The sequence below is a fragment of the Ascaphus truei genome, chromosome 8, assembly GCF_040206685.1.
Source record: "Ascaphus truei isolate aAscTru1 chromosome 8, aAscTru1.hap1, whole genome shotgun sequence".
Lineage (NCBI taxonomy): Eukaryota > Metazoa > Chordata > Amphibia > Anura > Ascaphidae > Ascaphus > Ascaphus truei.
The window spans coordinates 36,514,082-36,540,427 of record NC_134490.1 but is presented as its reverse complement, the minus strand read 5'-3'; the positions used below and the strand labels follow the sequence as shown (position 1 = coordinate 36,540,427).

At 42.5% G+C, this 26,346-nt stretch overlaps 1 protein-coding gene and 1 long non-coding RNA gene across 3 annotated transcripts in view; one reads left to right on the top strand and one right to left on the bottom strand.

Annotated features, from left to right (window-relative positions):
* The window catches only part of EFNA2 (ephrin A2), an 81,966-nt gene extending 79,202 nt beyond the window's left edge, over window positions 1-2,764 (top strand). The window contains exons 3-4 of the mRNA XM_075611441.1: window positions 1,377-1,442; window positions 1,909-2,764. Coding sequence (XP_075467556.1) covers window positions 1,377-1,442; window positions 1,909-2,027 — 185 coding nt within the window. The 3' untranslated portion in view covers window positions 2,028-2,764. The remainder of the gene's footprint in view (window positions 1-1,376; window positions 1,443-1,908) is intronic.
* A 3,789-nt stretch (window positions 2,765-6,553) lies between these two features.
* The window catches only part of LOC142501479 (uncharacterized), a 149,895-nt gene continuing 130,102 nt past the window's right edge, over window positions 6,554-26,346 (bottom strand). For both annotated transcript variants that reach the window (XR_012803499.1, XR_012803500.1), the window contains 3 exons: window positions 15,875-15,931; window positions 15,602-15,654; window positions 6,554-6,646 (listed from right to left, as the gene is read on the bottom strand). This is a non-coding gene — a long non-coding RNA (uncharacterized LOC142501479). The remainder of the gene's footprint in view (window positions 6,647-15,601; window positions 15,655-15,874; window positions 15,932-26,346) is intronic.

The following is a 26,346-nucleotide window of genomic DNA, read 5'->3' as shown; positions in this document are numbered from 1 at the left end:
CACAAAGCACGTGTGAATACTTCACCTTCTGCATATATTGTTCAGCTGCTGATCTGGTGATGTTATACAAGCGTTTGTCTGCTTCCAGCTTGGCTGGGAAATGTACTGGTTTGATTCTTAATTTAGAGAGTGAAATAGAATGATGGAGGCCCCCCCCAGGAGGATCCCAGCAAGCCGCCCTCTCCATCCTGTTCGGTTTCTTGGCAGCCGTAAGCTCCAAGGCTGGGATGCTGTGCCTGCCCAGAATAGAACGGTGGGCGGGTGAGCTACCCATCTGGGCATGATTGCTGATATCACAGATAATCTATTGCAAGATACGGCTTTTCAGCAGCTTTTAAAGAAGGGTCGGAGAATTACCCTGATAGTAAGAATGAATCTTTAAGAGGAGAGGTTCACAGTATGTAAACTAGATCAGATCTTAGATTAGCCAGTGGCCTCCTGTAACAGTAGCTCTTACAAGGCTGTACATATTAGCCCAGTGGTGGTCAATTCCAGTCCTCAAGGGCCACCAACAGGTCAGGTTTTACGGATATCCCTGCTTCAGAACAGGTGGCTCAATCATTTACTGAGCCAGCTGTGCCGAAACAGGGATATTCTTAAAACCTGACCTGTTGGTGGCACTTGAGGCCTAGACTTGGCCACTCCTGTATTAGCCCACCCAGCACTTAAAAGGAGGCTGTGTTTGCCCTCTGTCAGTTTACAGCCCCAACCATTGCCTCTCGCATATGTTCTGGTATTGTGCCTCTGCCCTTCTTTGCCATTCAAATGCGTATTATTAAAATAAAATGGGAACATATAATACCTCACATACTAATACCCCTGAACTGCATCAGGTGTGCACTGAGGCTATGAGTCAAGCGCCACCACACTGTCACTTTTAATATATATATTTGGACATTATTCCTACTGGAGTCTGAATCAGATGTAGGAAACCTGCCACAATGCTGTGAACGTTTGGCACCACCTCACACCTGCCTAAAGTTTTGGAATCTTAAAGGGAATATAAAGGCGCACGGGGATCCATAGCGTAAAAACGTATTGTTATTTTTCAGGTGTATAATAAGACTTTTGGTATGAATCTTTATAAACGTGACTTCCATCGTGTTCCGGTTTGTTGCTTCGTTAAGTCAGAATGGGTACATATGACCAAATCTTGTATACTTTTTACTTTTTAACTGATTGCATAGCTTTGCTGGTTTCATAATGTATCGTTACTGTAGCATAATGTTACAGCATTGATGCCTGTACATCGAGCAAAGCACCAGGCCACTGTTCCAAATGATGTGCAAATCCAGACCAAATGTAAGGGTCCAGAGGTTAATCATTTGAGTGAATGTGAAGCGATATTACATTGAAATGTTGCTTTTCTTTTTTAGCCTCCACTCCTCCCAACATGGTGGATAAGCCCTGCCTCCGGCTGAAAGTTTACGTACGACCAACGAGTAAGTAACATGGCTGAGTGCGCCTTGCGATACACATAATGAGATCACACTATAAAACAAGATAGGAACCGCAATCGCCAAACTATTAGCTACTTGACCACAATATATATATATATATCCACACACATCTCTATGCATATTTATCAGTCACCTTATTTACTATTCTAGGAGCAATACCCTTTTCCAAATGTGCTACACTCCTGTCAGCCTACATTTTGTTTTAAATTGAGATAAATTTGTTTATTTCTTAAATCCTTTATTCGCTTATTGTGAGTGTGACCCTGTTTCTTCACTTAAGTAATTATGTGAAACTCCTACTTAACTCGGGAGACGGTTTATTTCCAGCGGTCTGGGCATTGGAATGCTGGTATCAGTCTGAACGCGGCATCACTTAAGTAATATAGAACAAAGCAGACAGACTCAAGGTGAATGACTCACACTTCTCATTTGGTTTCTTTTGCCTCAGATGATTCCCTTTACGAGTCTCCGGAGCCTATTTTCACCAGCAATAATTCGGGCCTAAGCCTCAGGGTTTCTCACCCCAGCCTTGGTTTTCTTCTGTTTTGGACTATTATAGTCTTGTAGCTGTTTCATGGCAAATAAACCCAATTCGGCAGCTTAGACAAGAGGGAGGAAACCAGAGCAAGAAAAGGACTCCCGGCCACCAGGAAAAGGAAGATTTGATTTCAGCGCACACGGAGGAGGACCCTGCAAAAGGCATTTCCAACCAACAGCCAGTCATGTAAACTGTGCCACTAGGAACAATCTTCATTTATAGCAACATTTATGTGAGGGCAAGAATAAAAAAACGCTGCTTGAATGAGGAACCCAGCGCTCGGAGAGATGTGCTGGATTTTGGAGCTTCCCAGTAACTTGCTTTTTACATTTCCAAACCAAATGTATAGTCTTTTTATTTTGTATTCTTAGTACTTTTCCTGCACTTGCATCACTAGAATGACATAATTGTAATGTTTCACCCCCCTCCCCTCCCCACCCTTCCCCCAAATGTATACTGTATAAGGAGTTCCGGCTCACAGTGACTGTTTACATCTAACATGTCTCTCTTCTCCTGTGGTATTCCATTCCACTTTTCCCTCCAAAGGTTTTTGATTCATCTCGTGGACTATTTTGTAGTGGTGACCTGCACAGATCGAGGGCTCCAAGATCAGTATTTATGCTTCTTACTCACACAGCTGGGCTGCTAACAGTTGAGACTGTTTGTCTTGGATCAGGGGTGCTCAACTCTAGTCCTCATGACGACCCGGCCCCCCCACCAACAGGTCGGGTTTTAAAGATATCCCAGCTTCAGCACAGGTGGCCCAATCAGTCACTGATTGAGCCACCTCTGCTGAAGCTGGGATATCCTTAAAACCTGACCTGTTGGGGGAGGGGAGGGGGGGTTATGAGGACTGGAGTTGAGCACCCCTGTCTTAGATAATCCGCTTTTAGTGCTCGGTCTGTTCACATCTAAAAAAACACCTACGGTTTTCAGTGTCCGTTTCTTTCCTAACAGTTCCGTTCTCAATCATTGAGTTGTTAATGGCAACGCCACCTGAACAACTAGTGCTAGATAATTAACCTTCCACATTGAATCCGTTTATTAAGCTCACAATTACCGAAATGTTCGATGTGAAAATGATTAAGTCAGAGTTCAGAGTATTGCCTCCTCCCCACGGAGTGTTCGTTCATGGCATCCTATATTTGTTTGCTGGGATATTGACATAATCAGTATTGTAATTTTAAGATGCAAGAATCAATGTGATATTCTCTTGCATGGGCATTTTGTTGCACAGAGAAGACATATATTTCTGGAAAATATAATGTACCTTTTTGGACAAGAAGTCCAAAAACGTAAAATAAGGTCAAAAACCAAAAGCGATGTAGTATTTTTTACAGATGATCAAAAGCATCATGAGACCAATGAAGTAATAAAATACAAACAGAGCAAAATATAGCATCTTCAAAAAGGCAATATCAGGAGCTAAAAGTATTTTAAAGATATTTGGATCAAATATGACTACAGTATATTTTACTTATAAACATGGTTCTAATGTGTTAAGATGTATGCGTTCTGCTCACTTCTGAATCTCATGCACCGGCCTCTTTTGTGCACCTCGCAGTTAAAAACAGACATTAAACTGCCTATTTGCACACACATTTTTTTTCCATAGCTGTAATCCTACATACTGTAGATTTGTCAGTTATTTGTACTCGGCTCGCTTCTCTCTCTGCAGCTCTGCTATTATACGGCGTTCTGCTCTCCACGGCAAGGTAAACCTTTCCCAGCAAACCTGCTGTGGAATTCATGTGACAGTATTAAGTCAGGTGACCATGGCAGAGTACAATGACAAACACAGATACGAGGGGACGTCAACAGTATTTTTTTATTTACATTTTAGAAGCATTTTGCTTGTTATGTTAGATTTCCAAAGGAGTCCGAGATGCTGAATTACATCCTGTGATTCTGTTAGGAAAAAAAATCCATTAGTGCCAATTTCTCATAAATGTTCCAAAAAGAGTAAAAAAAAAAAAAAAAAAAACCTCCAATGGTGCTGCAAAAAGAAGAAACGGAGTAACTGCCTCTGAATGTACTTAAAAAAAGGCAACATGAGAGTATGCGCTGGATATTTGTACTCCATATTCAGCAGTTTCCAAATGACTTGTTTTGCCTGTAAGGTTTGTGTTCTCTATCGCACCTCTTTTTCAAGGTGGTAGCACATGAAGTCAGTTCTAACTTACACTTCACCCCCCTGTGCTGGTTCGTCTTCAACAGTCTTTATACCAGGAGTAGCCAACTCCAGTCCTCAAGGTTCACCGCCAGAGCCTCTGATTGAGCTGATGCAGGGATATCCTGAAAACCTGGACCTGTTGGTAGCTCTTGAGGACTGCAGGTGACCACTCCTGCTTTAAACCCTGCCACATTTTAAATATTAAAAATGGCGTTGTTTCTCAAGGTCCTCCGCTCCAGTGGCAAATAAAGATTTCAACTTTGTCTGTTTTATTCTCCATATGTGGTTCTCCAATCTCATTGCTGAATATCTGTCTGCCCACAATAGGGGCAAGTCCCAGACAGTTCATCCATGTGTGTAAATAGAGCCAGCAGGTAAACTGTGATTTTCTATGTATTGCTGACAATGAATTTTATGGAAGTTGTATGATTTATAGACTAGGAAGCAAAAACTTGCAATAAAATACATTTTATCCATACTCATTTTCTCTGCTATTGCCTAGGGTAATATATATTTGAAAAGATCTATAAAATATGAAATAGAATCTTTACAAATGTTTCACTGCCGCGATATGCTATTTTCCCGCCTCTTGTGCATTCTAACCCTGACTTTTATAGCTACAAAAGCATTGCTTAAGTAGGGGTGAAATCAGATGGTTCCACAGTGGAATCATTTTAAAACCACCCCATTGATGTCGAAATTGCAATAATGATTGCATGGGCTCTGTTAGCACCTTAAACAAGCACAGGACCAATGTCAAACACTATACTGCATCTCAGACCCACGGGCTGATGTTCAGACATTTCTATCTCTGTAACTTCTCTGTGGATATTCACAGGGTCAGATTGCAAGGAAATGCAGACACACACACAATTCGTAAGAACGCAACATAGCCTTTGCCACAAAGCATATTACGTGATTCAAGGTTTAGCCCATTGGAAATCAGATGTAACAATTCACTACCCCACAACTCTATAAATGGGAACCTTTTGTGTAACAAAAAATATATTTAAAAGATAGGCTACACCCTAAAAATATTAGATCATCGTTTCACTATTATTATTTATAATAATAATAATAATGCAATAAATGTTTACAAAAAATTAGAAGATGGAGCAACCATGCTGCTATTTTGGTGATATTTAGAATTCAAGGTACCATAGGTACAAATATATTATTTAGCTTAATTCCAACTCTATGGATGGCAGGAAAATGCAATATAAATTATCTAGCAGCATGAATGCATCTAACACTGGTGATACATTATTGCTTAGAAAATCAGTCTCAATGGAAAACTTCATTCCATCATTGATATGACCAAATATAGTGAATTTATTGCTATTTTGGCCTTTTTTCATATTTTATTTTTTTCACGGCTATTACCCCTCAAAAAAGATTACAGTTTATCCTATTGGGGTGAAACAAACCTTTAAAGCTGCAGTTCAGCCAATATCCTGCATGTGTGTTTTTTTAAATAAATCAGTTCTGTAGTAAGAAAAAATACTTTTAGCATTTTCTGTTTAAAAAAAAAAACACCTTTGAAATACCAATTTTCTTGTATTCTATTTTAACAACCATTTACTAAGGCACTGCCCCTTCACGGCCTGTCACAAGCCCGGCACACCCCTTTGTGAGCCCTGCCCTCCCTCTTGAACATTTCAGTGGAGCAGTGCTCATGAATATTCACGAGCTTCCACTGACTGACAGAAGAAGATGAAATACATTCCCCATATTTAAAGATGTCGCCAAATTTCGCCGATCAATACATGGAGAACGAATTGACTGGCAGCTATGCAGTTCTTTAGGTAATTAGAAATTGCCCACATGAAACTATTGAAGTAAAAAAAAAAAGAGACTGAACTGCAGCTTTAAGGTAAATTCCCTCCAGCACACCTGCCAAGTGACTATAGATCAACAGTGCGATAATGATTCAGATCGTTTTTTGTTAAGATCTTACTCAAGCAAAGTTGCTAAAAGACCAGCAAATGCAAATAGGAAAGATTAGATCATGTCCACAGTTGAGATTGGAGTTGGTTGGCCATTGCCAACATGTCCTTTAGGTTAGTATTATCCAACTTCTAAGATGTGAAGGGTTGTGCTCTGTGAGTTCATAGAGTTATTCCCCATTTGCCTGTGTGGGACCCTGACACAGACAGAATTCTCTTCTGCCATTCTCCGTCCTTACAAACTAACTACTTCTGGAACATCTTGGTGAAGGTACAGTACGTACTCGAGGTCACAATGTTGAGGAATTAAAATGTTATTGTTTATTAGCACACCAGAGAGCCTGCCTTATGTACTTTTTATTGTCAGAAGAGTTCAAACTAGAAATGATTAGCGAGGTACCTGTGGTTTTACAGCTGTTACAGGACGTAGCTTCTCTTACTGTTACACTTCTTCTGGACCATGACATCAGTAACACAGAACTTCAGGCCTGTTATTCAGGTGGCTAGTTAATAAAATAGACGGAGGGATCTAGTAGATGGGAATGTTCAAAAGCAGACGATGACGCTGGTTAACAAGAGAAACCCAAAATGTGACCAGCATTGGTGATTACATTGATTAAAGAATTAAACTATTCCTCCAATCGCTCGGAATATCTGCTGTTAGCAGCATTAAGCATTGTGAAAGAGATAACAAGGGATTATGGCCTTGACTCTTTACCCCCTTCCTTATCGGTAAATAATCAGTAAATAAACCTGAAACAACTGCATCAAATTAGTAATGTTAAAAAACAAAACAAAATAGACTTTTTGTCTTCATTTAATGCCACAACCGCAATGCTGTTTTTGGCAAGAACAAGTCACATGCTGGCACACTGAATGGTATTCCCTGACAAAACACATTTCTGTTTGTAAAGACATTTTTAATATGTGTATGTTCTGCTGTAATCATAGAAACCAATTAACACTCTCCGTCTTTAGGAGAGACCAGAGGAGAGCTCAATGAGAGGACAAAACCAGCAACATATGAAATAGGAATGATAATTTCAGGCCTCTGACATCCAGCTCATTGGAAGGCAAGACTATAAATTATATGTCCATATATTGACTGCGCTAATTCCAAATCTATATCAACATCCAGTAAAAACTATAACCATTAGCGATGACTTGCATGCAGCAGTGAGCAAAAAAATGAAGAATACAATTTGGGCAATAATAGTCACAAGTCGAAGGCATCTGAACAGATGCATCCCACCACGTCAGCATGGACAACGCTTCTTTTCATATCCAGAGGAACAATTCATCTTCATTCCTTCTTACTTTAATGAAAATACATCACCAAAATGCAAAGTATATAAAACTTCCAATTTATTAATTGCCGTGTAAAAAAATATAGATTCCCGGATGGGGTGTGGCAGCCCCTCGCCAAGATGGCTGCGTTAGGAAGAAGCTCCACTGGCCCCCTGACACATTATCTTAACTAGAAGAAATCCCAACAGAATCAGACCAAAATTAGACCTAGAGGTCCCATTTACCTTCAGGATGCCCCCAAAGAGAACGCAGGAGCTCTCACACTCTCACTGTCGTGCCCCTGAGGACTCGGTCTCACCACGTGGAGCATGAAGTGGAGGGAAAAGAGGACACAGAGAGACCCTGTGAATTTGCACCAAAGGCGGACATCAGACACCTCTCTACCAAAAAAGATATTATTGACCTGTTAATCCAAATAAAATATATTATAAAAGAGGAAATTCTTGAAATTAAAAAACAGATTTCCCAGCTTGGAGGCAAAGTAGCTGATCTGGAAGAAGATAAGGAGTCGATGCAAAATGCCCAGGGTCAGCTACGCCAACAACTGATTATACGGCAAGAACAAAGAAGGGAGCTCCAGGACGAAGTTCAGGATCTGGACAACCAAGGCCGCAGATGCAATTTGCGGCTTAGGGAAGTTCTGGAGCTGATTCTCCCTGAAGAAATCCTTAACTACCTGCAAAAACTCATGGCATATCTCATTGCAAGTGACACAGATACAGTTTACCTGATGGACAGAACTCACAGAGCTTTAAGACACAGACTGGAGGGTTCAGAACCGCCATGAGATATAATTGTGAAAATGCACTACTTCAGTGACAAAATGCAGGTCATGAACAAGGCCAGGGAGATGGGAGTAAACAGCTTTGAAAGCTATAATAAAGATTTTCCAAGAATGGCATTCACGATTGTCCAACGGAGGAGAGAGATATGAAAAAGGTCACGGAGCAGCTACAGAAACATGGAGCGAAATTCAAGTGGGGATTCCCCTTGGTCATATACCAAGGGAAGTCAGGAGTCCTCTGTTCAGCCTCTGAGGCAGCATTCCTCTGTGACAGACTGAACCTCCCCACCTCAGCTCCAGGAAACGGCGTAAAGAGACCCAGAGAATCTCACAAAGGTAGAGGTGGAACCTTGTGGATGGAAGGAGAGGGAATAAAGAGACTAACCATATTAGAATAATTTCACCTTATTCATTGTTCAGAAAGATTCCAATACTTCAGAAGAGTGTTGTTCAGTAAAGTTAAAGTTTTATTTTCACAGTATTACTTACAGATGGAAATTTAATCAATGATGATAATGTGCTTTCTCAGATGGTGATGACAGAATGAAGACAAAGAAACCCATGTCTCTCACATGCTGCTTAGGCTGCGCTTATAGTCCCGGCGATGAGACCGTGTGACGCCATTCGTCGCCGTTGTAATCGCGATTCCTGCTTATAGTGCAGGAGACAAGAGAGGGCGATCGGCGAAAAAATCAAATTCTATTGACCTGAGCGATTTTGGTTGCGCCATTGCACCCGCGCCACGCCCACTATAGGCGCATGTGACGGATTCCATCAACTTGTTTTGACGCGGCGGCGGCGCCGTAGCTGGGACAATATGCGCAGCCTTAGATGTTTCATGTAGAGATGGGTCTTGGAGAGAGAGAAAGGTCTTGGAGACATCTTGCAGATAGAGAGTCAGAGTACAACTGTATTTATTGATCACTAACTCCACCCCCTTTCTCCTCGTGGGTTCCTTAACAAAGAACTCTTCATCATGTTAGCATTCAGACTAGGCCTTGAAACCCTATACCTAAGCCAACCTCCAACATCTGTTATGCATTAAACCTTCACTGGAATTCATCTCTTTTGGCTTACATATGAATTCTAAACCTCAAAACATATTCCTATTCAATTGTCTTGATATAAGTTCTCAATCATACTTTTTAATATAATAAACGGATTTCTAACAAACCACGCCAATACTCTGGAGAACAATGCTAACAAAGAGTTACGCGCTGATCTCCCTGGGACTCCTGCATAAGGAGGAAGAGAAACTCTGAGATGCACAGCACAGCTCCCTAATTGCAGGGTGATATCGAGGGACCGCTTACACTTTTTTCTGATCCTAGCTGCTTGGGCAAAAAAGAAGAAGAGGTCCTATAAGAGATGTGTGCCGAGGTACATATAATGGAGATCGATGTGGGTGAAATTATATCTTGGCTTTATTGAGCCTGTTCCTTTATCCAGGCAAAACATATAAAAACAACAACAAAATAACAAACCACTATCCCTTTGTAAGGGCTAAATTACTTCCACAGACCCTATCTGCAGGACTGGAGGGATAGCTAGGCTGATTACCACCCAAAACAAATATATACAGCTCAACCCCGTTATAGCGCGGTCCGCTATAACGCAGTTTGAGCATGGACCCCGAATTTAAAAAAAAAATGTTAATTTTTTTTAATTTTTGCACACTGCACACTGCACACTGCACACTGCATACACTGCACACACACAACACACTGCACACACTCACAGCACAAGCACACACTGCACACACTCACAGCACACTGCACAAACTCACAGCACCAGCACACAGCACACTGCACACTCACAGCACACACAGCACCAGCACACACTCACAGCACACTGCATACACTCACAGCACACTGCATACACTCACAGCACACTGCATACACTCACAGCAAACTGCATACACTCACAGCACACTGCACACTGCACACACTCACAGCACACTGCACACACTCACAGCACCAGCACACTGCACACACTCACAGCACACTTCATACACTCACAGCACACAGCACACTTCATACACTCACTGCACACAGCATACACTCACAGCAGGAACAGGAGAAAAAACGGCAGTGCATTGCCAAGAAAACCAGGAGGAGGCTCACGGCAGCAAAAGCAAAAATTTATTTATGCCGTAAAAAGATTGGACAAAGGTCCCCCCTAGCCCCAACAAGTATCCACCTACGCGTTTCGGGCTCTATGCCCTTTCTCAAGGAAAAACCTTATATATATATATATATATATATGTTTTTAAGTATAACAACAAGTACCCTTAACATAATACTACATAAAATGCGGATCTCTTCATTCTTCCTGGATTAGGATCCCATGATTAAAGGCGGACCAATCCAAAAGTTTTTATCTTGTGTGCTGTTCCATTGAATCTGCTATATGCTAAACCCTATATAACTAGTCTGTTTCTATGTCCAGGACATTTTGACTCAATGCAGCCCCCTTAAGGGGCTACTTATGTCTCTTATGGTAACCCGCTTTGTATTAGGATAACTGTAGACTGAGGAACCTCCCAGTGCCCCCCACCCTTTCTCCATTCAATAGTATACCTTCATATCTTCAGTTCTATGACATTTAAAATCCATAAAGACAGTAAACACAAAACATATTACTACATATATTACGGAGTTTACATTTCTTACTTGGGACCTCTAACAGGGACTTATTCTTGTTTACAAAATCCTGTAATGAACATTGGTGTATCATTAGACTTATTCTTCTTAACTTTGATTCTACTGTTTTTAGGCATTAACAGTTGTTCTCTAGAAAGGTTTTTACTCCTTAAAATCGATTTATCCACAAGTTGTTGATCGTAATCCTTGTCAGTAAATCTTTTCGCTAGACTATCTGTTTGTGCCTCAAAATCCATCAATTTTGAACAATTTCTTCGAATGGAATATCATCTGACCATATGGAATATTGTCCAACCAACGACCTATGTGGTTGCTCTTACGATCTAAATAAGAATTGACATCTACTGACTTGAAAAAAGTTTTAGTAACGATGTTGTTATTCTCAATTGTCAGGGTAAGATCTAGGCAGTTGATCTCCTTTTTGTTATTTTCACCCTTCAATACGAGATTCCGATCGTTATTATTGAGATAATCAATAAATCTATCAAGGTCATTTAAAGTTCCTGCCCAAATCATCAGGATATCGTCAATATACCTTCGGTAGTATTTGAGGTATTGACTGAACTTGTTAAGATAACAAATGAAGTCCAATTCCCATTTCCCCATGAAAAGCCCCGCGTAATTGGGGGTGAAACATCTCCCCATGGCCATCCCAGTGCTCTGGAGGTAGAAGTGCCCTTCAAACAAAAAATAATTGTGATGGAGTATAAAATGAATACTATCAATAACAAAATGTTTGTGTAAGTGATAAAGAATTGTCAACGTGCAAAAAATGTGCAGTGGCTTGTTTCCCTTGTGAGTGATTGATACAAGTATAAAGTGATGTAGCGTCTTAAGTAACCCAAACAAAGTGCTCTTCCCAAGTGATTCCTTTAAGTGAATTAAGTACATCGGTGCTGTCTTTTAAAAACGACTCCATCCCATCAAGGATACTGGGGTTTCCGTCTTTATTTGAAACTTCAGCAGTTTCTTGCAGTTGCGTTAGCTGGCGTAAATATTCAGTGATCAGCTGCTCCCGCTCTTGCCGATAATATTCGTCATCATTGAGAGTGGTCTTTTCGGTGCGTACTGAGTTCAGGCACCTCCACCATCCATGGGGTGTTTTGTGGGTGTGACTCGGTTCGGGTTCCCCATAAGAGATATCTTCATCCTTATACGTATCCTCATAGGACCGGAAGGGCCACTCTTCCATGGGGTCGGGTTCATTACAGGAACGCCACATCTTGTCCTCCATTTTGGCGGTATCAGGTGTATTTTTCTTCCTGACCTCAGGAGGTGCTATTGCAGATGTTTTCACTGTATGCGCTAGAACCCCTGCTGGTAGTCCTACAGGTGGGCAAACTTTGCTTGCAGAGTTCGTAGCTCTCACAGGCATCTTTGTAGACGTTTTTTTTTTCTTCTTCTTTACTTTAGCAGATTCTGAGACATCAGTAGTACTGTGCACACATTCTTTCTCATCAGTGATAATGGATGTGCATTTGCTAAGAAAAACTTCTGCATTTTCCTTGTTACCACAGCGCATTGCTTGCTGCTGCAGTTCCTTGGCACATTGTAAAAATATTCCTCTGGCTGCAGCCCTTTTTCTGGGGCCACATAGGGATCATCCTCATCATCCGAATACGGCCTGAAGGGACACTGCTCCGTGTGGCTGGGCTCTTTTCACCAGGAACATATATTCTTCCCCATTCTTGCAGAGTATGTATTTGACTTCAGCTGGTCGGCCATTTAAAATCCCATGGGTTTTTGTTTTTTTCACAAGTGGTGGGGTAGACTCTGGCCACAGCATCAGTCCCTTGCGTGGGTCACTGTCTGTCGCCATCCTCCCAGTCAAACTGTGGCGTTATGTCTTTCTCCCGTGCAGTTGTAGCTTTCCTGCCTGGATGTGTAGCCCCTTAAACCTGGTCACTTCTTCACGTGATTCTTTGTTTTGTTGCTCAGGCTGTTTGCAGGAACTGTATGGAGGGAAAGCACAAAAAATTTACAGGCAGTCTCCGGGGTCCCTTTTAAATTCAAGGGCCACCTCTCATCCCACTTCTAACACCATATGTAAGAGATGTATGCAGAGGTACATATAATGGAGAATGATTGGGTGAAATTATAGCTTGGCTTTATTGAGCCTGTTCCTTTAGCCAGGCAAAACATATAAAAACAACAAAATAACAAACCCCTATCCCTTTGTAAGGGCTAACTTACTTCTCCAGACCCTATCTGCAGGACTGGCAGGATAGCTAGGCGGATTACCCCCCAAACAAATATATATATATATATATACACCGTATACTACAGTCTAACAAGAAAGTCTCATCTGTTTCTGTTGTTGCTGTAGGGGAAGACCTCTCTGTTCTTCTGGGTCAGCATCCTTGTGTGCTATGGCAGGGGAGCACAATCTTTTCCCCCTGCACCCCCTGCCGTCTGTCCCCCTCTCCTCGCGCACCCCCTCCTTACTTCGGCTCAGCGTTCTGGTGTCATGATGTCACATTATAGCATCCAGGGTAAGAAGGGAGCGATGGTATCAGGAACACCCAAAAAGAAAAAAAGAAAAATGATGGTGCAGCAAGTTAACAGAATAATGGTTCAGGTAAGTCTTGGCTCTAATAAAATGCCTACTTACAACAAGTAAGTGATAAAACAGCAATGACAGGAAACAGGATTGGTGATGATTCTGGAAGACTTCCACTCAGGTTGAAGTTCATAGAAGACAAGGAGAGACCATAGTGTAGATCAAAGGTATCAGGTTTATAGGTAAAAACGCATAAGAAATGCACTTACAATGTGTACATAGATCAAATTCACATAAGGGTTTACTTGAGGCAGTAGAGGTGTCTGGAGCAGATGATACGCTTGCAGCTTCACTTCAAAGTTCCCCATGTCGGATCGCGGTGGATGGCGTCTGACGTCATGTCCGGTCTGGTACTGACGACTTCCGGTTGAGCGAACCAGGAAGCGGGCGGCAAAACAGCAAGGCAGACTCGGCGCCTTCAGTTGTGGAGCAGCTGTGCACTTGGAACTGTGGTACAGCTGTGCAGTGGGAGGCTCTACGCGTTTCGCTGTGCTACGACAGCTTCCTCAGGAGCAGAAAATGATGTCACATTGCCATGACAACTTGACGTCACATGACCCCCACGGCGTTGCCATGGCGACGCATCATCAAAAGACATCTGAACCAAGGTAAAACAGAGTTAAAGAGGCCTTCACCGCTTCCCCGGGATTTCATTTAAATGCCTTTGGGAAGCGTGCGGGGTCTCTGTAACCCTCGTGCCCCCCTCTGGTAAACGCACCCCTGTGCTATGGCACTCTCTGTGTCCAGGTATCTCTTGTCTCCTTGTCTTACTGTCAGCATACAGTCCTTCAGTGTGCATCAAGACATCATATTTTCCTCAGGTCAGCCCAGTTGTAGGCTATGGAAGTCTCTGTTCTGTCCTCCTTCTCCTTATGTCAGCTCAAATGTGAGCTAAGGAATCTCTCTCCTGTGTCTCACATGAGGCTTTTTACAGAGCTCTCATTAGTCCAGGTGGAGACTAGCTAATTAAGTGGCTGCAATTAACTATCTCTCTGCTGGATTCTCAGAGCTCTGAGGCTGCTTTATTTAAACAGGGATAAGTCCCTGTTAGAGGTCCCAAGTAAGAAATGTAAACTCCGTAATATATGTAGTAATATGTTTTGTGTTTACTGTCTTTATGGATTTTAAATGTCATAGAACTGAAGATATGAAGGTATACTATTGAATGGAGAAAGGGGGGGGCACTGGGAGGTTCCTCAGTCTACAGTTATCCTAAGGCTGCGTCCATAGATGGACCAGCCGTGCTGAGGCGTGCGGACGCTCCGCGTTGAGCCCCTGCATCCTCAATGAGGATCCCTTGAGAGGGGGCTCACGCGATGGTCCGCTTGCGTCCTGAGGCGTTGGAGGTTTCATGCGAGCGCCAAGCTGTTTTTCAGCGCGCTGTCGGCTGAAAACCTCCAATCACTGCACAGCAGCGTCAACGTCACGGTGCTGTGACGTCGGCGCCGTGACACTGTCAGTGCGTCGCGGGCGATTGGCCCAACGACGTCACTGCCCCGCCTCCAACCACCTCCCCCCGGCTCCCTTTGCGCACGCTGGCTCGCCTGCAAGTCCGTGCAATCGCGCTGACTGAAGCAGGCGAGCCTCAGCGTTAGCGCGCCTCCGCTCTCCCCACACCTCTATGGCCCGGGCCTTATACAAAGCGGGTTACCATAAGAGACATAAGTAGCTCCTTAAGGGGGCTGCATGGAGTCAAAATATCCTGGACATAGAAACAGACTAGTTATATAGGGTTTAGCATATAGCAAATTCAATGGAACAGCACACAAGATAAAAACTTCTGGATTGGTCCGCCTTTAATCATGGGATCCTAATCCAGGAAGAATGAAGAGATCCGCATTTTATGTAGTATTAGGTTGAGGGTACTTGTTGTTATACTTAAATATATACTGTATATATATTTTTAAGATATGTGTCGGAAATGCCGGAGTAGTCGATGTGGAGTTTAGGCGATATCCCCGAGATTGTTATTAGCGAGCTGCACTAGCTCATACTGCCTATCACATGAGGCGGACAGTCCCCATCAAGATCAGAGTTCTAAATCGCTGTTTGGTACAGGGTAGTGAGATGGATGGCTGTATTTACAACATTCTTTGTTTTCTTATATATTTTTTAATGTATGTTGTAAGAGAATGCTTCATTGCAAGCTGGCTCATATACAGTACTCACCGTATACTGTATGTGGTTAGGTTTTTGGTACCTGGCATGTCCGTCCCTGGTTTCTTTGAAAAAAGCAAGAAAGAAAAAAAAAAAGACCTATTAAGTCCAAAGGGTCTAAAAAGTACCTAAATGATGTGCAAGTGAAGGGATTAGAGTATAAGCAAGAGGTTTGAGGAGATGGGGGTGGGGAATGGGGTCAAGAGGGAAAGTGGGAGAAGAAGAGATTAGTATGTGACAGGAAAAAGTAGCGTAAGGAAGAGGTGTAGAATAAGAGGAGCATACCGAGGGGATGTCCTAACGAATGGAGTCCACCTTTGTCTTGAAATAGTCAGCCAAGTCCTGAGGTGAAATGGAGGAAGAAAAACAGGTCATAGGCGATAGGTCTGAGTAGAGAGTCAAAGACAGAGAAGAGCTGAGTGGGTTATACTTGTGAGTGTTGAATAGTGATGAAAAGTAGGTTTGTTTAGCTTGGGAGCGGGCAGAGTTGAAAGATGATAGGATACATTTGTAGTGAAGGAAGACTGCGAGAGTGTGAGATGTCTTCCAGGTATTCAGAGGAGCAAGTGCAGGCGCTCCGCATGCGTGTGTGGCAGTTTAGCCAGGGTCTGGGGTTAGAAGGAAGAGAACGGCAAAGTAAAAGAGGGGCATGTAGATCAAGAAGAGGATAGGGCAGAGTTGTAGTTCATGACCAGTTTGCCAGAGTCTGTAGCGGAGCAGAGAGATTGAGGGAGGAGCGCAAAGTGGAATCAAAGCCAATAGATGGCTAGAGTGCAGGTCAGAGACAGGAAAGGGTGAAATGGAGAAATCAGAGAGAGAAATGTGTTTTGTGAAAACCAGGTCCAGATAGGGGCCTTCCTTATGGGTGCTGGCTGCAGTCCATTGGTAATAACCCAGAATTCTCACCAGCAATGGTCCCAGTGGCATTTGGAAAATGGATAAGTGCTAACATTGTAAGACTAGGAGACATTAAATCCATAGACAAACTTCAACTTCTACCCTTCAGCAATTTTGAGCTGAAATATGATTGGGGGAATAACGAGTATTGGTAGTACAGGCGACTATTTAATTATGTATCCAAACATAGGAAAAAAAACATTGTCCTAAAAAAGACCCACCCAATTTGATTCAATTTTCAGACACCTACTGTAGGATCTGCTGGGCATAATTTGGCAATGTTATACACGCTTCTGTAACATGGTTAGTCCACCCTGCCTCTCTTTTCCCCCCTGTCACATGTCCTTCGCAGTCTAGGCTGTGACAGGCAGTCCTGTGGGCAATTGACCCCCCTCATGCTGCTCTCTGAGTGACAGAGGATTTGGTGACTCATGGTCTGTGTACAGCCTATCGGGGTACAGACCTTGAGCCCGCCTTTCTAGTTCCTCAGGGAGACAGTACCAAATTGTAGGAGTCTGCTTCCAACCTTCCTAAGGAGTAGAAGTGTGTGACCTCTCCTCCTGGCTGGGAGTGGGAGGCTAGTCAGACCCTTATGGGTTGGCTGGGCCAAAAGATCTGAGGCTCTCCAATGCAGAGTGCGCACCATCCAGAGACCTGGGATTCTGTGAGACACCAGAAGCCGCTGTAAGACCACCTGCTGCAGTGATGCAATAAAGTCCCTTTGTTCATTTATACCCCTGCCTGAATTCCAGCCTGTGGGCAGGGATGTACGAGAGTTGCTTTAGTGGGGACTGCCTTCAGAAACCCTGGAGTCGACTGAAGCTGGAGGCGCTGAACACCAGAAAGAACATCAGAGGCCACCAAAAGCCTGTCCTGGTTTCCATCCCATTGCAGACAGCTCAGCTCTCCTGGTCTCTCCTAGGTACGCCGCACCACAACACCTTGTAGCTGAAGCAGTATCTCCCAGAGGTTGGGGCTACATGTGTTACACTTCTAATACAGTGTTTTCCACACAGGTTCCCTGCGACTTTCAGGTCATTTGAACATTGTACCAAATACAGAAGAATGTACAATGCATCTGATCTCAGACGCACTATAAGAGAGGGTTGGGGTTCCTTACAATGCATCTGATCTCAGACGCACTATAAGAGAGGGTTGGGGTTCCTTACAATGTATCTGATCTCAGATGCGCTATTAGAGAGGGTTGAGGTTCCTTACAATGCATCTGATCTCAGATGCAATATTAAAGAGGGTCGGGGTTCCGAAAAATTTCACAATATAATGATAGGGTTCCTTAACCAAAATATGTTGAAAACCACTGTTCTAGTAGAAGCGGGGCAGACTAACAAACAAATCTTTGTTAAACTGTAGAAAAGAGACCTCAACACTAGCCTAGATATATCGGAATGGAACAAGATATGGGACATAACATATTCCTCATCCATCTCAATAAGAACACTTGAAAGCACACACAAGATAATTTATAGGTGGAACTACACTCCTGATCCTGATATATTGAAAGTTATGTTTCACAAGGTGTCTGACAGATGCTGTAGGGTGTGTGGAAAAAGGGCACTCTTTTACACATCTGGTGGGATTGCTGCCACATTAGAAGTTTCTGGGAGACTGTTTTGGCTGCAAAAATGTATTGGGGCGGTGGGGGGCTTTTTAAAATGTATTGAGGCGGTGGGGGTCTTTTTAAAATGTATTGCGGCGGTGGGGGTCTTTTTAAAATGCATTGAGGCGGCGGGGGCATTTTTAATATGTATTGGCGGGGGTGGAGTTACATGTGTTTAGGGGGGTGGGTTTTTTTGGTATGTATTTTGTGGGGGGGATTGAGTGAGAATGTGGTAATTGACGGAAGGTAGGGGCGAGTGAGAGGAGAGAGGGGGGGAGTGAGGAAACGAGGGAGTACTGAGACACAGAGGAGATAAATACATGCAAGGCGGGAGGAGGGGAGAGTGATTGAGACGGAGGGGAGGGAAATACAAGGGTAGGGGGTGGGAAATAGAGGGGGCTTGTGAGGTGTGAAATTAACCTAGTATGTGTCAGCCATTTAGGGGTTCCCTGAGATTTTTCAAAAAACTTCAAGGGTTCCTCCAAACAAAAAAAGGTTGGGAATCACTGCAATAGAGTGACGATTCCCAAATATAAACTTTAAAACAATCACTTATTGTACATCTGATTAACGAGGCTAGAAGTGCCATTCCACCATTTTGGAAACAGGCAATAACCTCCAATTTCAAATCATGGACAGCGATTGTTTGGGAGATGTACACAATGGAAAGATTGCCCCACATTATCCAGGACACAATGGTCAATTTTGAAATGATCTGGGAGCCACGGTCGGCCTCCAAGAAACCTGTTGGCCCCTCAAAATATTTAAGCCATATCCTCTTTCCACATGAGATTCTGATTTGGAAACGCCGTTCCCTTACAGCAGGGGTACGCAAACTGGGGGGGCGCAAGATTCTCATGGGGGGCGCGGTGGTTGCAGAGGCCCCGCACTCTTCCCCAAGGCATTTAAATTAAATGCCGGGGAATTGCGTGAGGCCTCTGCAACGTCCCTTACCTTGTCTTCGGCAACGCAGCGTCAAATGATGCTGAAGACCAGGTAAGGAGGAGAGGCACAAGCTTTGCGCAGGCAGGGGTGGGTAGCAGGGAAAGTTTGCGTTCCCTTGCCTTACAGTACTCATTAATACCAGGAACACACACACTGGATCCGCACATGATCTGCACAGGGTATAGGGAGAATAATTGTGAAGAAATGCTCTTCATCATGGCTGTTTTTTGGTGGTTTTATGTTCCTATTGCTATTACGTTTGTACTCATAATTGTTGTGTAAATTACATATCGTCTCATTTGGATTTGGCAGCTAACTGCCTATTTAATTTTGTATCTGTTATTTGGTATCTCGAAAGCTTGTCTTATAATATCTACTGTTAGTGCAAATAATAAATCTCCCTGTAGTTACCCAGAAGACTCAAATAGTAAATGAGTAATTAGCTGCACCGGTCTGAATTTTCTGTGTGACTCAATAACAAGAGAATATACAAAAACAAAAAAGATAAAATAAGTCCCCATGTGGTGGGAGGAAACAGAACGTGTAATACAAAGTATATAAAATCCTCAAGTCTGTCTATTTGTGTGTACCAAGTTAAGTCTGTCTATTTGTGTGTACCATATATAAAATCCTCAAAAGATAAAAAAATACATATACTGTATATGTACATTTACAGTACCAAAAAGTTTAGAGACAATATTTAAATTTGTATTAGTTTCTTGTTAGCATTTATAATATATATATATATTTATATATAATATATATATATCTGTACCGTGTTAGCCGAGCTTAATAATCAAAAACAAATAGTCGATACCGTTCTGTGGCTAATGAAATTCTTTTATTTGTGCGAGCTTTCGAGATACACTGAACTCTTCTTCGGGCGATGTTACATAGATAACATTTCAGTTGCCTTGTTTCTAAGAAAGTTTTTTGGCTTATTCAATTGTAACATTGCCTGAAGAAGAGATCAGTGTATCTCGAAAGCTCGCACAAATAAAAGCATTTAGTTAGCTACAGAACAGTATCGACTATTTGTTTTTGATTTTATATATATATATATATATATATATATATATATATAATCTGCTAGCTGAGCACAGCAAATATAAATCATAACTATAATTAGAAGAAAGTGGGTAAATCTTAATCTTCATTAATTCCAGACAGAGCTCAGACTGTAATGCCAGTATATCCCTTTGCAATATATTTTTCTTATTTTATTTTCCCTTTTACATTGCTGCTCTGGATCTGACAAAAAGCGATCTCCATACTGATGCAATGGTATTTTCTTCATCTGTGCATACGGATTTAATGTGCCTGTGAGTACTGTTGCACACATTGGATTTTTTTTTAAACTATTTTTTTTAAAAAACTTATCTAAATGTAGTTTTACGTGATATTTAAATCAGATCTAAATCTAAATTAATAACAAATATAAAAATAAAAAGACATTTATCTTGTGTCAACAGTTTTTGAGTAAATGTTCACCATGTGTGTGTGTGTGTGTGTGTGTGTGTAAAAATGACCTGCCATTTTGTGACATTTTCCTGCTTATGTTCCAAAAACTGAAATAGGAAAATGTCACCTGCCTGGTGGGAAAGTGTCAGAACTAGACCATGCCACCAGGGTGCAGCCCACTGACACGGCTCCATCTGTAGCAAAACTCTCCTCCTATGTCTCTGTTTAACCTTTTCGCTGCAAAGACCATTTCCACGTGAGTGGCCAAGTGAAGTTTTTTGCACAATAAAACATTTTCAACAACGACTTGTGTATACGTTTTGTGGTGTATCCTAGTAGCCAATACACTTTTCATAACGAGTTAAACCAGAGGTTCTCAACTCCAGTCCTCAAGATTCCCCCCCCCTCCACCCCAACAGGACAGGTTTTAAGGATATCCCAGCTTCAGCACAGGTGGCCCAATCAGTGGCCAGCCCTGCTTCAGCACAGGTGGCCACTGATTAAGCCAACTGTGCTGAAGATGGGATATCCTTAAAACCTGTCCTGTTTGGGGGGGGGAGGGGGCTTGAGGACTGGAGTTGTGAACCTCTGAGTTAAACCTTTAATTGGTGTTGGTCTCAAGTGCATATTAGGTTGTGTGACTTCAATAATTACATTAACATGCAAAAAATATTGGGATTTTGTGTATTCTTTGCAAAGCAGTGTTATTAAATCTGAATGAGACATATTACACACTATATACAGTCATTGTGTATACTTTATGACAAAATAACATTCAATACATTTCCTTTCTCTCTAGCTAGTGGGTTTTTTTACATGTGAAAAGTGGTGTATAATTTTAATTGGCTATGATATTATTTTAAACATCGGTGTGACACCTGTTTTCTCATATATCTCATATTCACATATATCTCATTTTTGGATCGTTTTCTATGACCATACAGGTATATCATTTTTTGTTGTTCTGAATTGTAAACACTTTTCTCTTAAAGCAGCAATACGCATTTATTTATTTTTCATTACAAGATTGAAGTAGGGGGGTCTCCTGAGCTGAACTATGTTAATTTCAGCTCTGGGGCCCCCTTGCTTCCAGAGGTAGTTACAGTTACCATAGGGGGTGCCGGTATCTATTCTCAGTTTAAATATCCCAGTAATGCAGGCCAATAGGAAGTCGCACCGGATGACGTCACAGCATCCTATTGGCACACCTGATGCGGGTCATTTAAATGTCGCCATTATGTTAGGCACACAGTTTCTCTGCAGAGATACCAAGACCCCTACGGAGGTAAGTATTTCTGTAAGCAGGGGTCCCCAGAGCTGAAATTCACACAGTTCAGCTCTGAAGACCCCCTGCTTTAATTCTGTATATATATATATATATATATATATATATATATATATATATATATATATATATATATATATATTAAATGTAACCGTGAAATCCGTATTGCTGCTTTAATAAAAAGATTTACAAAAACAGAGGTGGTGGGTCCCAAAGTAGCATTAGGCATATTCTGATGCGCCACTATTTTCTCGTGGGATTACAGTTACTAAACAAGCATTTAGCCAGACACAACTTATATTTTCTGAAAGGAGACAGCCAGGCGTATCCTGGGATGGGTCGCTTTGAACTCTCATACAAGGGCCTGTGTGATCTTGTGAAATAGAAGTGTTAAAACACAGTGTAATTGTAAATGTATATGCAACATATGTTGAGGAAGTAGCTTTTCACAAGACCCCTGAGGAACAATTGTACTCACACAAATATGGAAGTACCCTTGATTGAGTAGGATGTCCTCTCAGCTTCCTCCCTCCCAGACGTCGCATCGGACCCCAGGGGTGTGAGGAGGGAGAGAGAGGGAGGCAGTGGAATGAGTGCGTGAGCAGGCTGAGCAGACTTGCAAAGAGGTACAGACCGCCCCCCCCCTGCCTTCCCCATGTGTCACTCCCCTCTCGTGTCACCTCCTCGTGTGTCAGCCCCTCTCCCCCCTCATGTGTTACCCACGTCTCAGTGGGTAGGATGGTAAGTTTTCAGTACTTAACAGCAAAGATGATCCATACATCTATACACATAATTTATAAAATTAAATTAAACACACCCCCGGGGAAGACCCCAGCAAATCTGTCTACCCCCTTCTCCCACCAACTGTAAATGGTGGTTCTATGTGTGGCAGGGTGGGGGGAGAGAGATGGTGGAGGAGTGTGGAGTCCTGGGCTATCTTGATGGCTATGCCATATGTAAGACTGCACCTCGCGCTCTTCTCCGGCCCCAATTCAGTCATCACAGTTTAATGTTGTGGTGGTTAAATTAACCCCCACGACATTTGTACGGGGATTACCCGGCCCGGGGAAGAGCGCGAAGCCTCTGCAAGTGTCGGCATCTCCTCCTGCTACCATGTGGCGACGCGTCCTCATGACTATGCGATGTCACATGACGTCACATGGAGCAAGTAAGAGGCCCCGCCAAACTCCCTCTGCACCGAGCCCTGAGAAACTCCTAGCCGGCCCTAGACTGGAGTTGCATGCTGTCCTGGCTCCTATCCTTGTTTTTTTTTATTTAGATTTTTGAATAATAACTGAGATAACCCTAAAAGCAGCAAAACATGTAGCCCTGCACACTTTTTTTTATTATTACTGGATTGAAGCAGGGGCAATCTGGAGCGAAACTGCGTTCATTTCAGCTCCGGGGACCCCCTGCTTCCAGACATACCCCCATAGGGGGTGCCAGTATCTCTGCAGGTTTAACGCCCTGGTCACGTGGGTCAATAGGAAGCTGCAAGTGATGACATCATAGCTTCCTATTGGCCTGCGTCATGCGGGACATTTAAGATGCCATTTTGATAGCCCCACACAGTCCAGCCAGAGCTGCTACCGGCACCCCTATGGAGGTAAGTGACTGGAATCAGTGGGTGAAATTAACGCAGTTCAGCTGCAGAGACCCCCTGCATCAAATCGTGCCGTGCTACATGTTTTGCTGCTTTAATGTGGTCCGAGTAAATACTGCTTTTTATGATTCCTGGGAGATCTGAAGGGCAGAAGCAGCCAGTTGAGGCGAAATGAAAGCCCCACCCGCTGCAAAAGGAAGGAGGAAAGTAGAGAAGGTTTATAAATGTTCTAAGGATCATGCAGGTGCCGCTCCTTAAAACGTTTCTAAACGTCCTCAGGGTAGCGTAAAGGTTAATGTGCTAAATCATTTTTGTGTGTGACCCATGTTAATTTAAGTCATTTCGTATGTATTTCAATATAATTAGCTGAAAAGGAACTATCTCCTCTGCTAATTAATTCATTCTTACATAGCTCATCCAGTATCTGAACTTTTCCACAAGAGGGTGAGCGACTAATTTTGTTTTTTAATGAGGACCATCTGTGTTGGGAAAGCAATGAATGATAATAAAATAATAAAAAAGGGCACTGTTGTAGCATGCGACTTCCCAGGTTTCAAACAAGGCAGATTTCTCCTCCAACATAACAGTGCTTTGGGCCTCTGTCAGGTTCCTCGTTTCTTGCTCGGATATTCCTTTTCATTCTCTATTCTGTTTTCCCCACTTTCTTCCATACTTTCAAGTAAGATTTTCCTCTCCATATCTCGGTTTCATTAGTCACGGCTGATTGTCTTGTTGCTAAGTGACACGTTTGTCAATCCATACTTGGCCCCGATGCAGTGATGCTAATGTACAGGTCCAGATTAGCTTCTGGGCTCAATTTGGGTTCAGGAGGAAGAAACATACCATATGCCTCAAGTGGAGAGTTGTCTGCGTGACCCGATATGAAAGCCAGGTAAGTCTGTTTGGTGGCAGTGCTCCTGATCACCACTTTGGGAGAAGTTGGCATGGGAGCAGAACACGACTTGGACCAGCATGTACTCTGCTGGAGTTGGCTGCAAAAATGGCCAAGATTGTTTTTTTTCCCCCTCCTGATTTGAGACAAGCTGCTGTAGCAATTAAATGAAAATCTTAGGGTGAAATGGGAAGACAGAGAAGTCACTGCACACCTGCATGGCACTATAATAATAACTTTTTATCATATAGCACATTACTTCCAAAACGGACTTAAAGTGCTTTACAATAAAGCGCGTTGGCTCAGCCTTTGCCCAACAAGCTTATAATCTATGTGTGGTGTCAGAGGCACAGGAAGATGAGGTGGCTTGCCCAAGGTCACAGGCGATTTGAAACTGGCTCTCCTGCTTCAAAGTCAGTGTCATTGTTTTCTGAGTCAGTGCCTTTACTCACTGAGCAGCTCCTTCAGGCCGTTAGCTTACTGGTCCCTTTGGAAGTTTAGCGAAACACAAAGCATATGATGATAGTTGTGCCCCTCCATCCCCCCTTTTAGTATACACAATCCCCACGGCACAATGAGCCTGTATATCTTAGCCTAATAATACCACAATCTGTTATTTCAAGACACTCAGCTTGATGCCACTAGGTGGTGCAGAAGAAACAGCCCTGCAAGCAGAATGCAGTGCAGTCAGATAGTTAAGCCTAGATGCACTAAGCTCCGTTCAGCCACTTACCGTGACATTAACAGTAACTCTGTATCCTCAAGGGACAATAACATCATTGTATGTCATGTTTTCTCCTCCGTAAGAAGCATAGTTAACTATAGCGGACATTAGTGAAAAGTAGATGCAAATTAGGCATCATTATAGCATCCCCTATCCACTAACGTCCGTGAAGATTAACGCGGGGACCTAACGTTACATTATTTAAATCATAGCTATACTCCCATATACTCGGAAATAGGGCTTTTGGGTGTAATGCCACAGTTAGGCATGATTTCAATACCAGCATTATTTCCCTCTCCTTTTCTCTTTCTCCCGAGTTCAGGGTGTGAATAGGAGTAACACGAAGATTGACATAACATCACATTATTGGAACGCAACATTATCCTACAAAAAGGTGACTATTCTCATGAGATGTAGTACGGACGTTCTTTTTGCAGCTTTGTGAATACCATGTTATCTCAGGGAACATAACTTCCGTTCTTGTTTATGTAATGTCCCGTTATGTTCCCTGATTTAATGGAGTTTAGTGCATTTAAGCTTTAGTGGCCCTTATTGCTGCTGTTCACCTCCTAAAGCACTGTGCACTAGGAAGATAATATATTTAATATTGTAGCCCTTTATGTCTTTAGCAAACATTTTCCTGTGCTGAGCTTGAATGCCATCATCTTTTGACACAGTTTTGAATAGGAGCCTGAATGCTGCTTGTCCAGTTTCCATGTTCCCAGTCACATTTACAGCTAGGAATTGTAGAGAGCTCAGCTGGATTAGATACCTGACAATGACAAGCTGATTTTATCTTTGATTCCACAGATGCTCCTATGGAATAATGTTCAAATGCCAACAGCCATGCATTTATTTGTGTTATTTTGTAGCCGCTATATGTTTGAGTGAATACCTTGTTCATAACTGTATAACACCTACTCCACAAATAAAAGAAAAATCCTGCTGGGTTTGTAAAGCTCTACATTTTTGTGCCACTTGTGAAATACTGTAAGTGGTCGTTATTTTTATGTTGGTAATAATTCACCTAAATAAAGCAGTTTTCACTCGTTGCCCCTGAGAATGGCATGGGAATTCATTAAAATATGGACATATAAGAGGAGTTTTTCAAAGGGAAAATTGACTAATTTTATTTTCAAATATATTTATTTCATTGTTGAGAGCACTTTGTCAACATGCAAGGAAGCGACAAGAGGTGGTTTATGGACAGCCAGACGGAACATTTAAGTGCAGTAAAAATAATAATGACACAAAGCAGCTTTTTCTCCATTAGAGCAGCGGTGCACAAACTGCCTGGGGTGCGCAAGGTGTTTTTTGGGGAGGAGCGGGCAG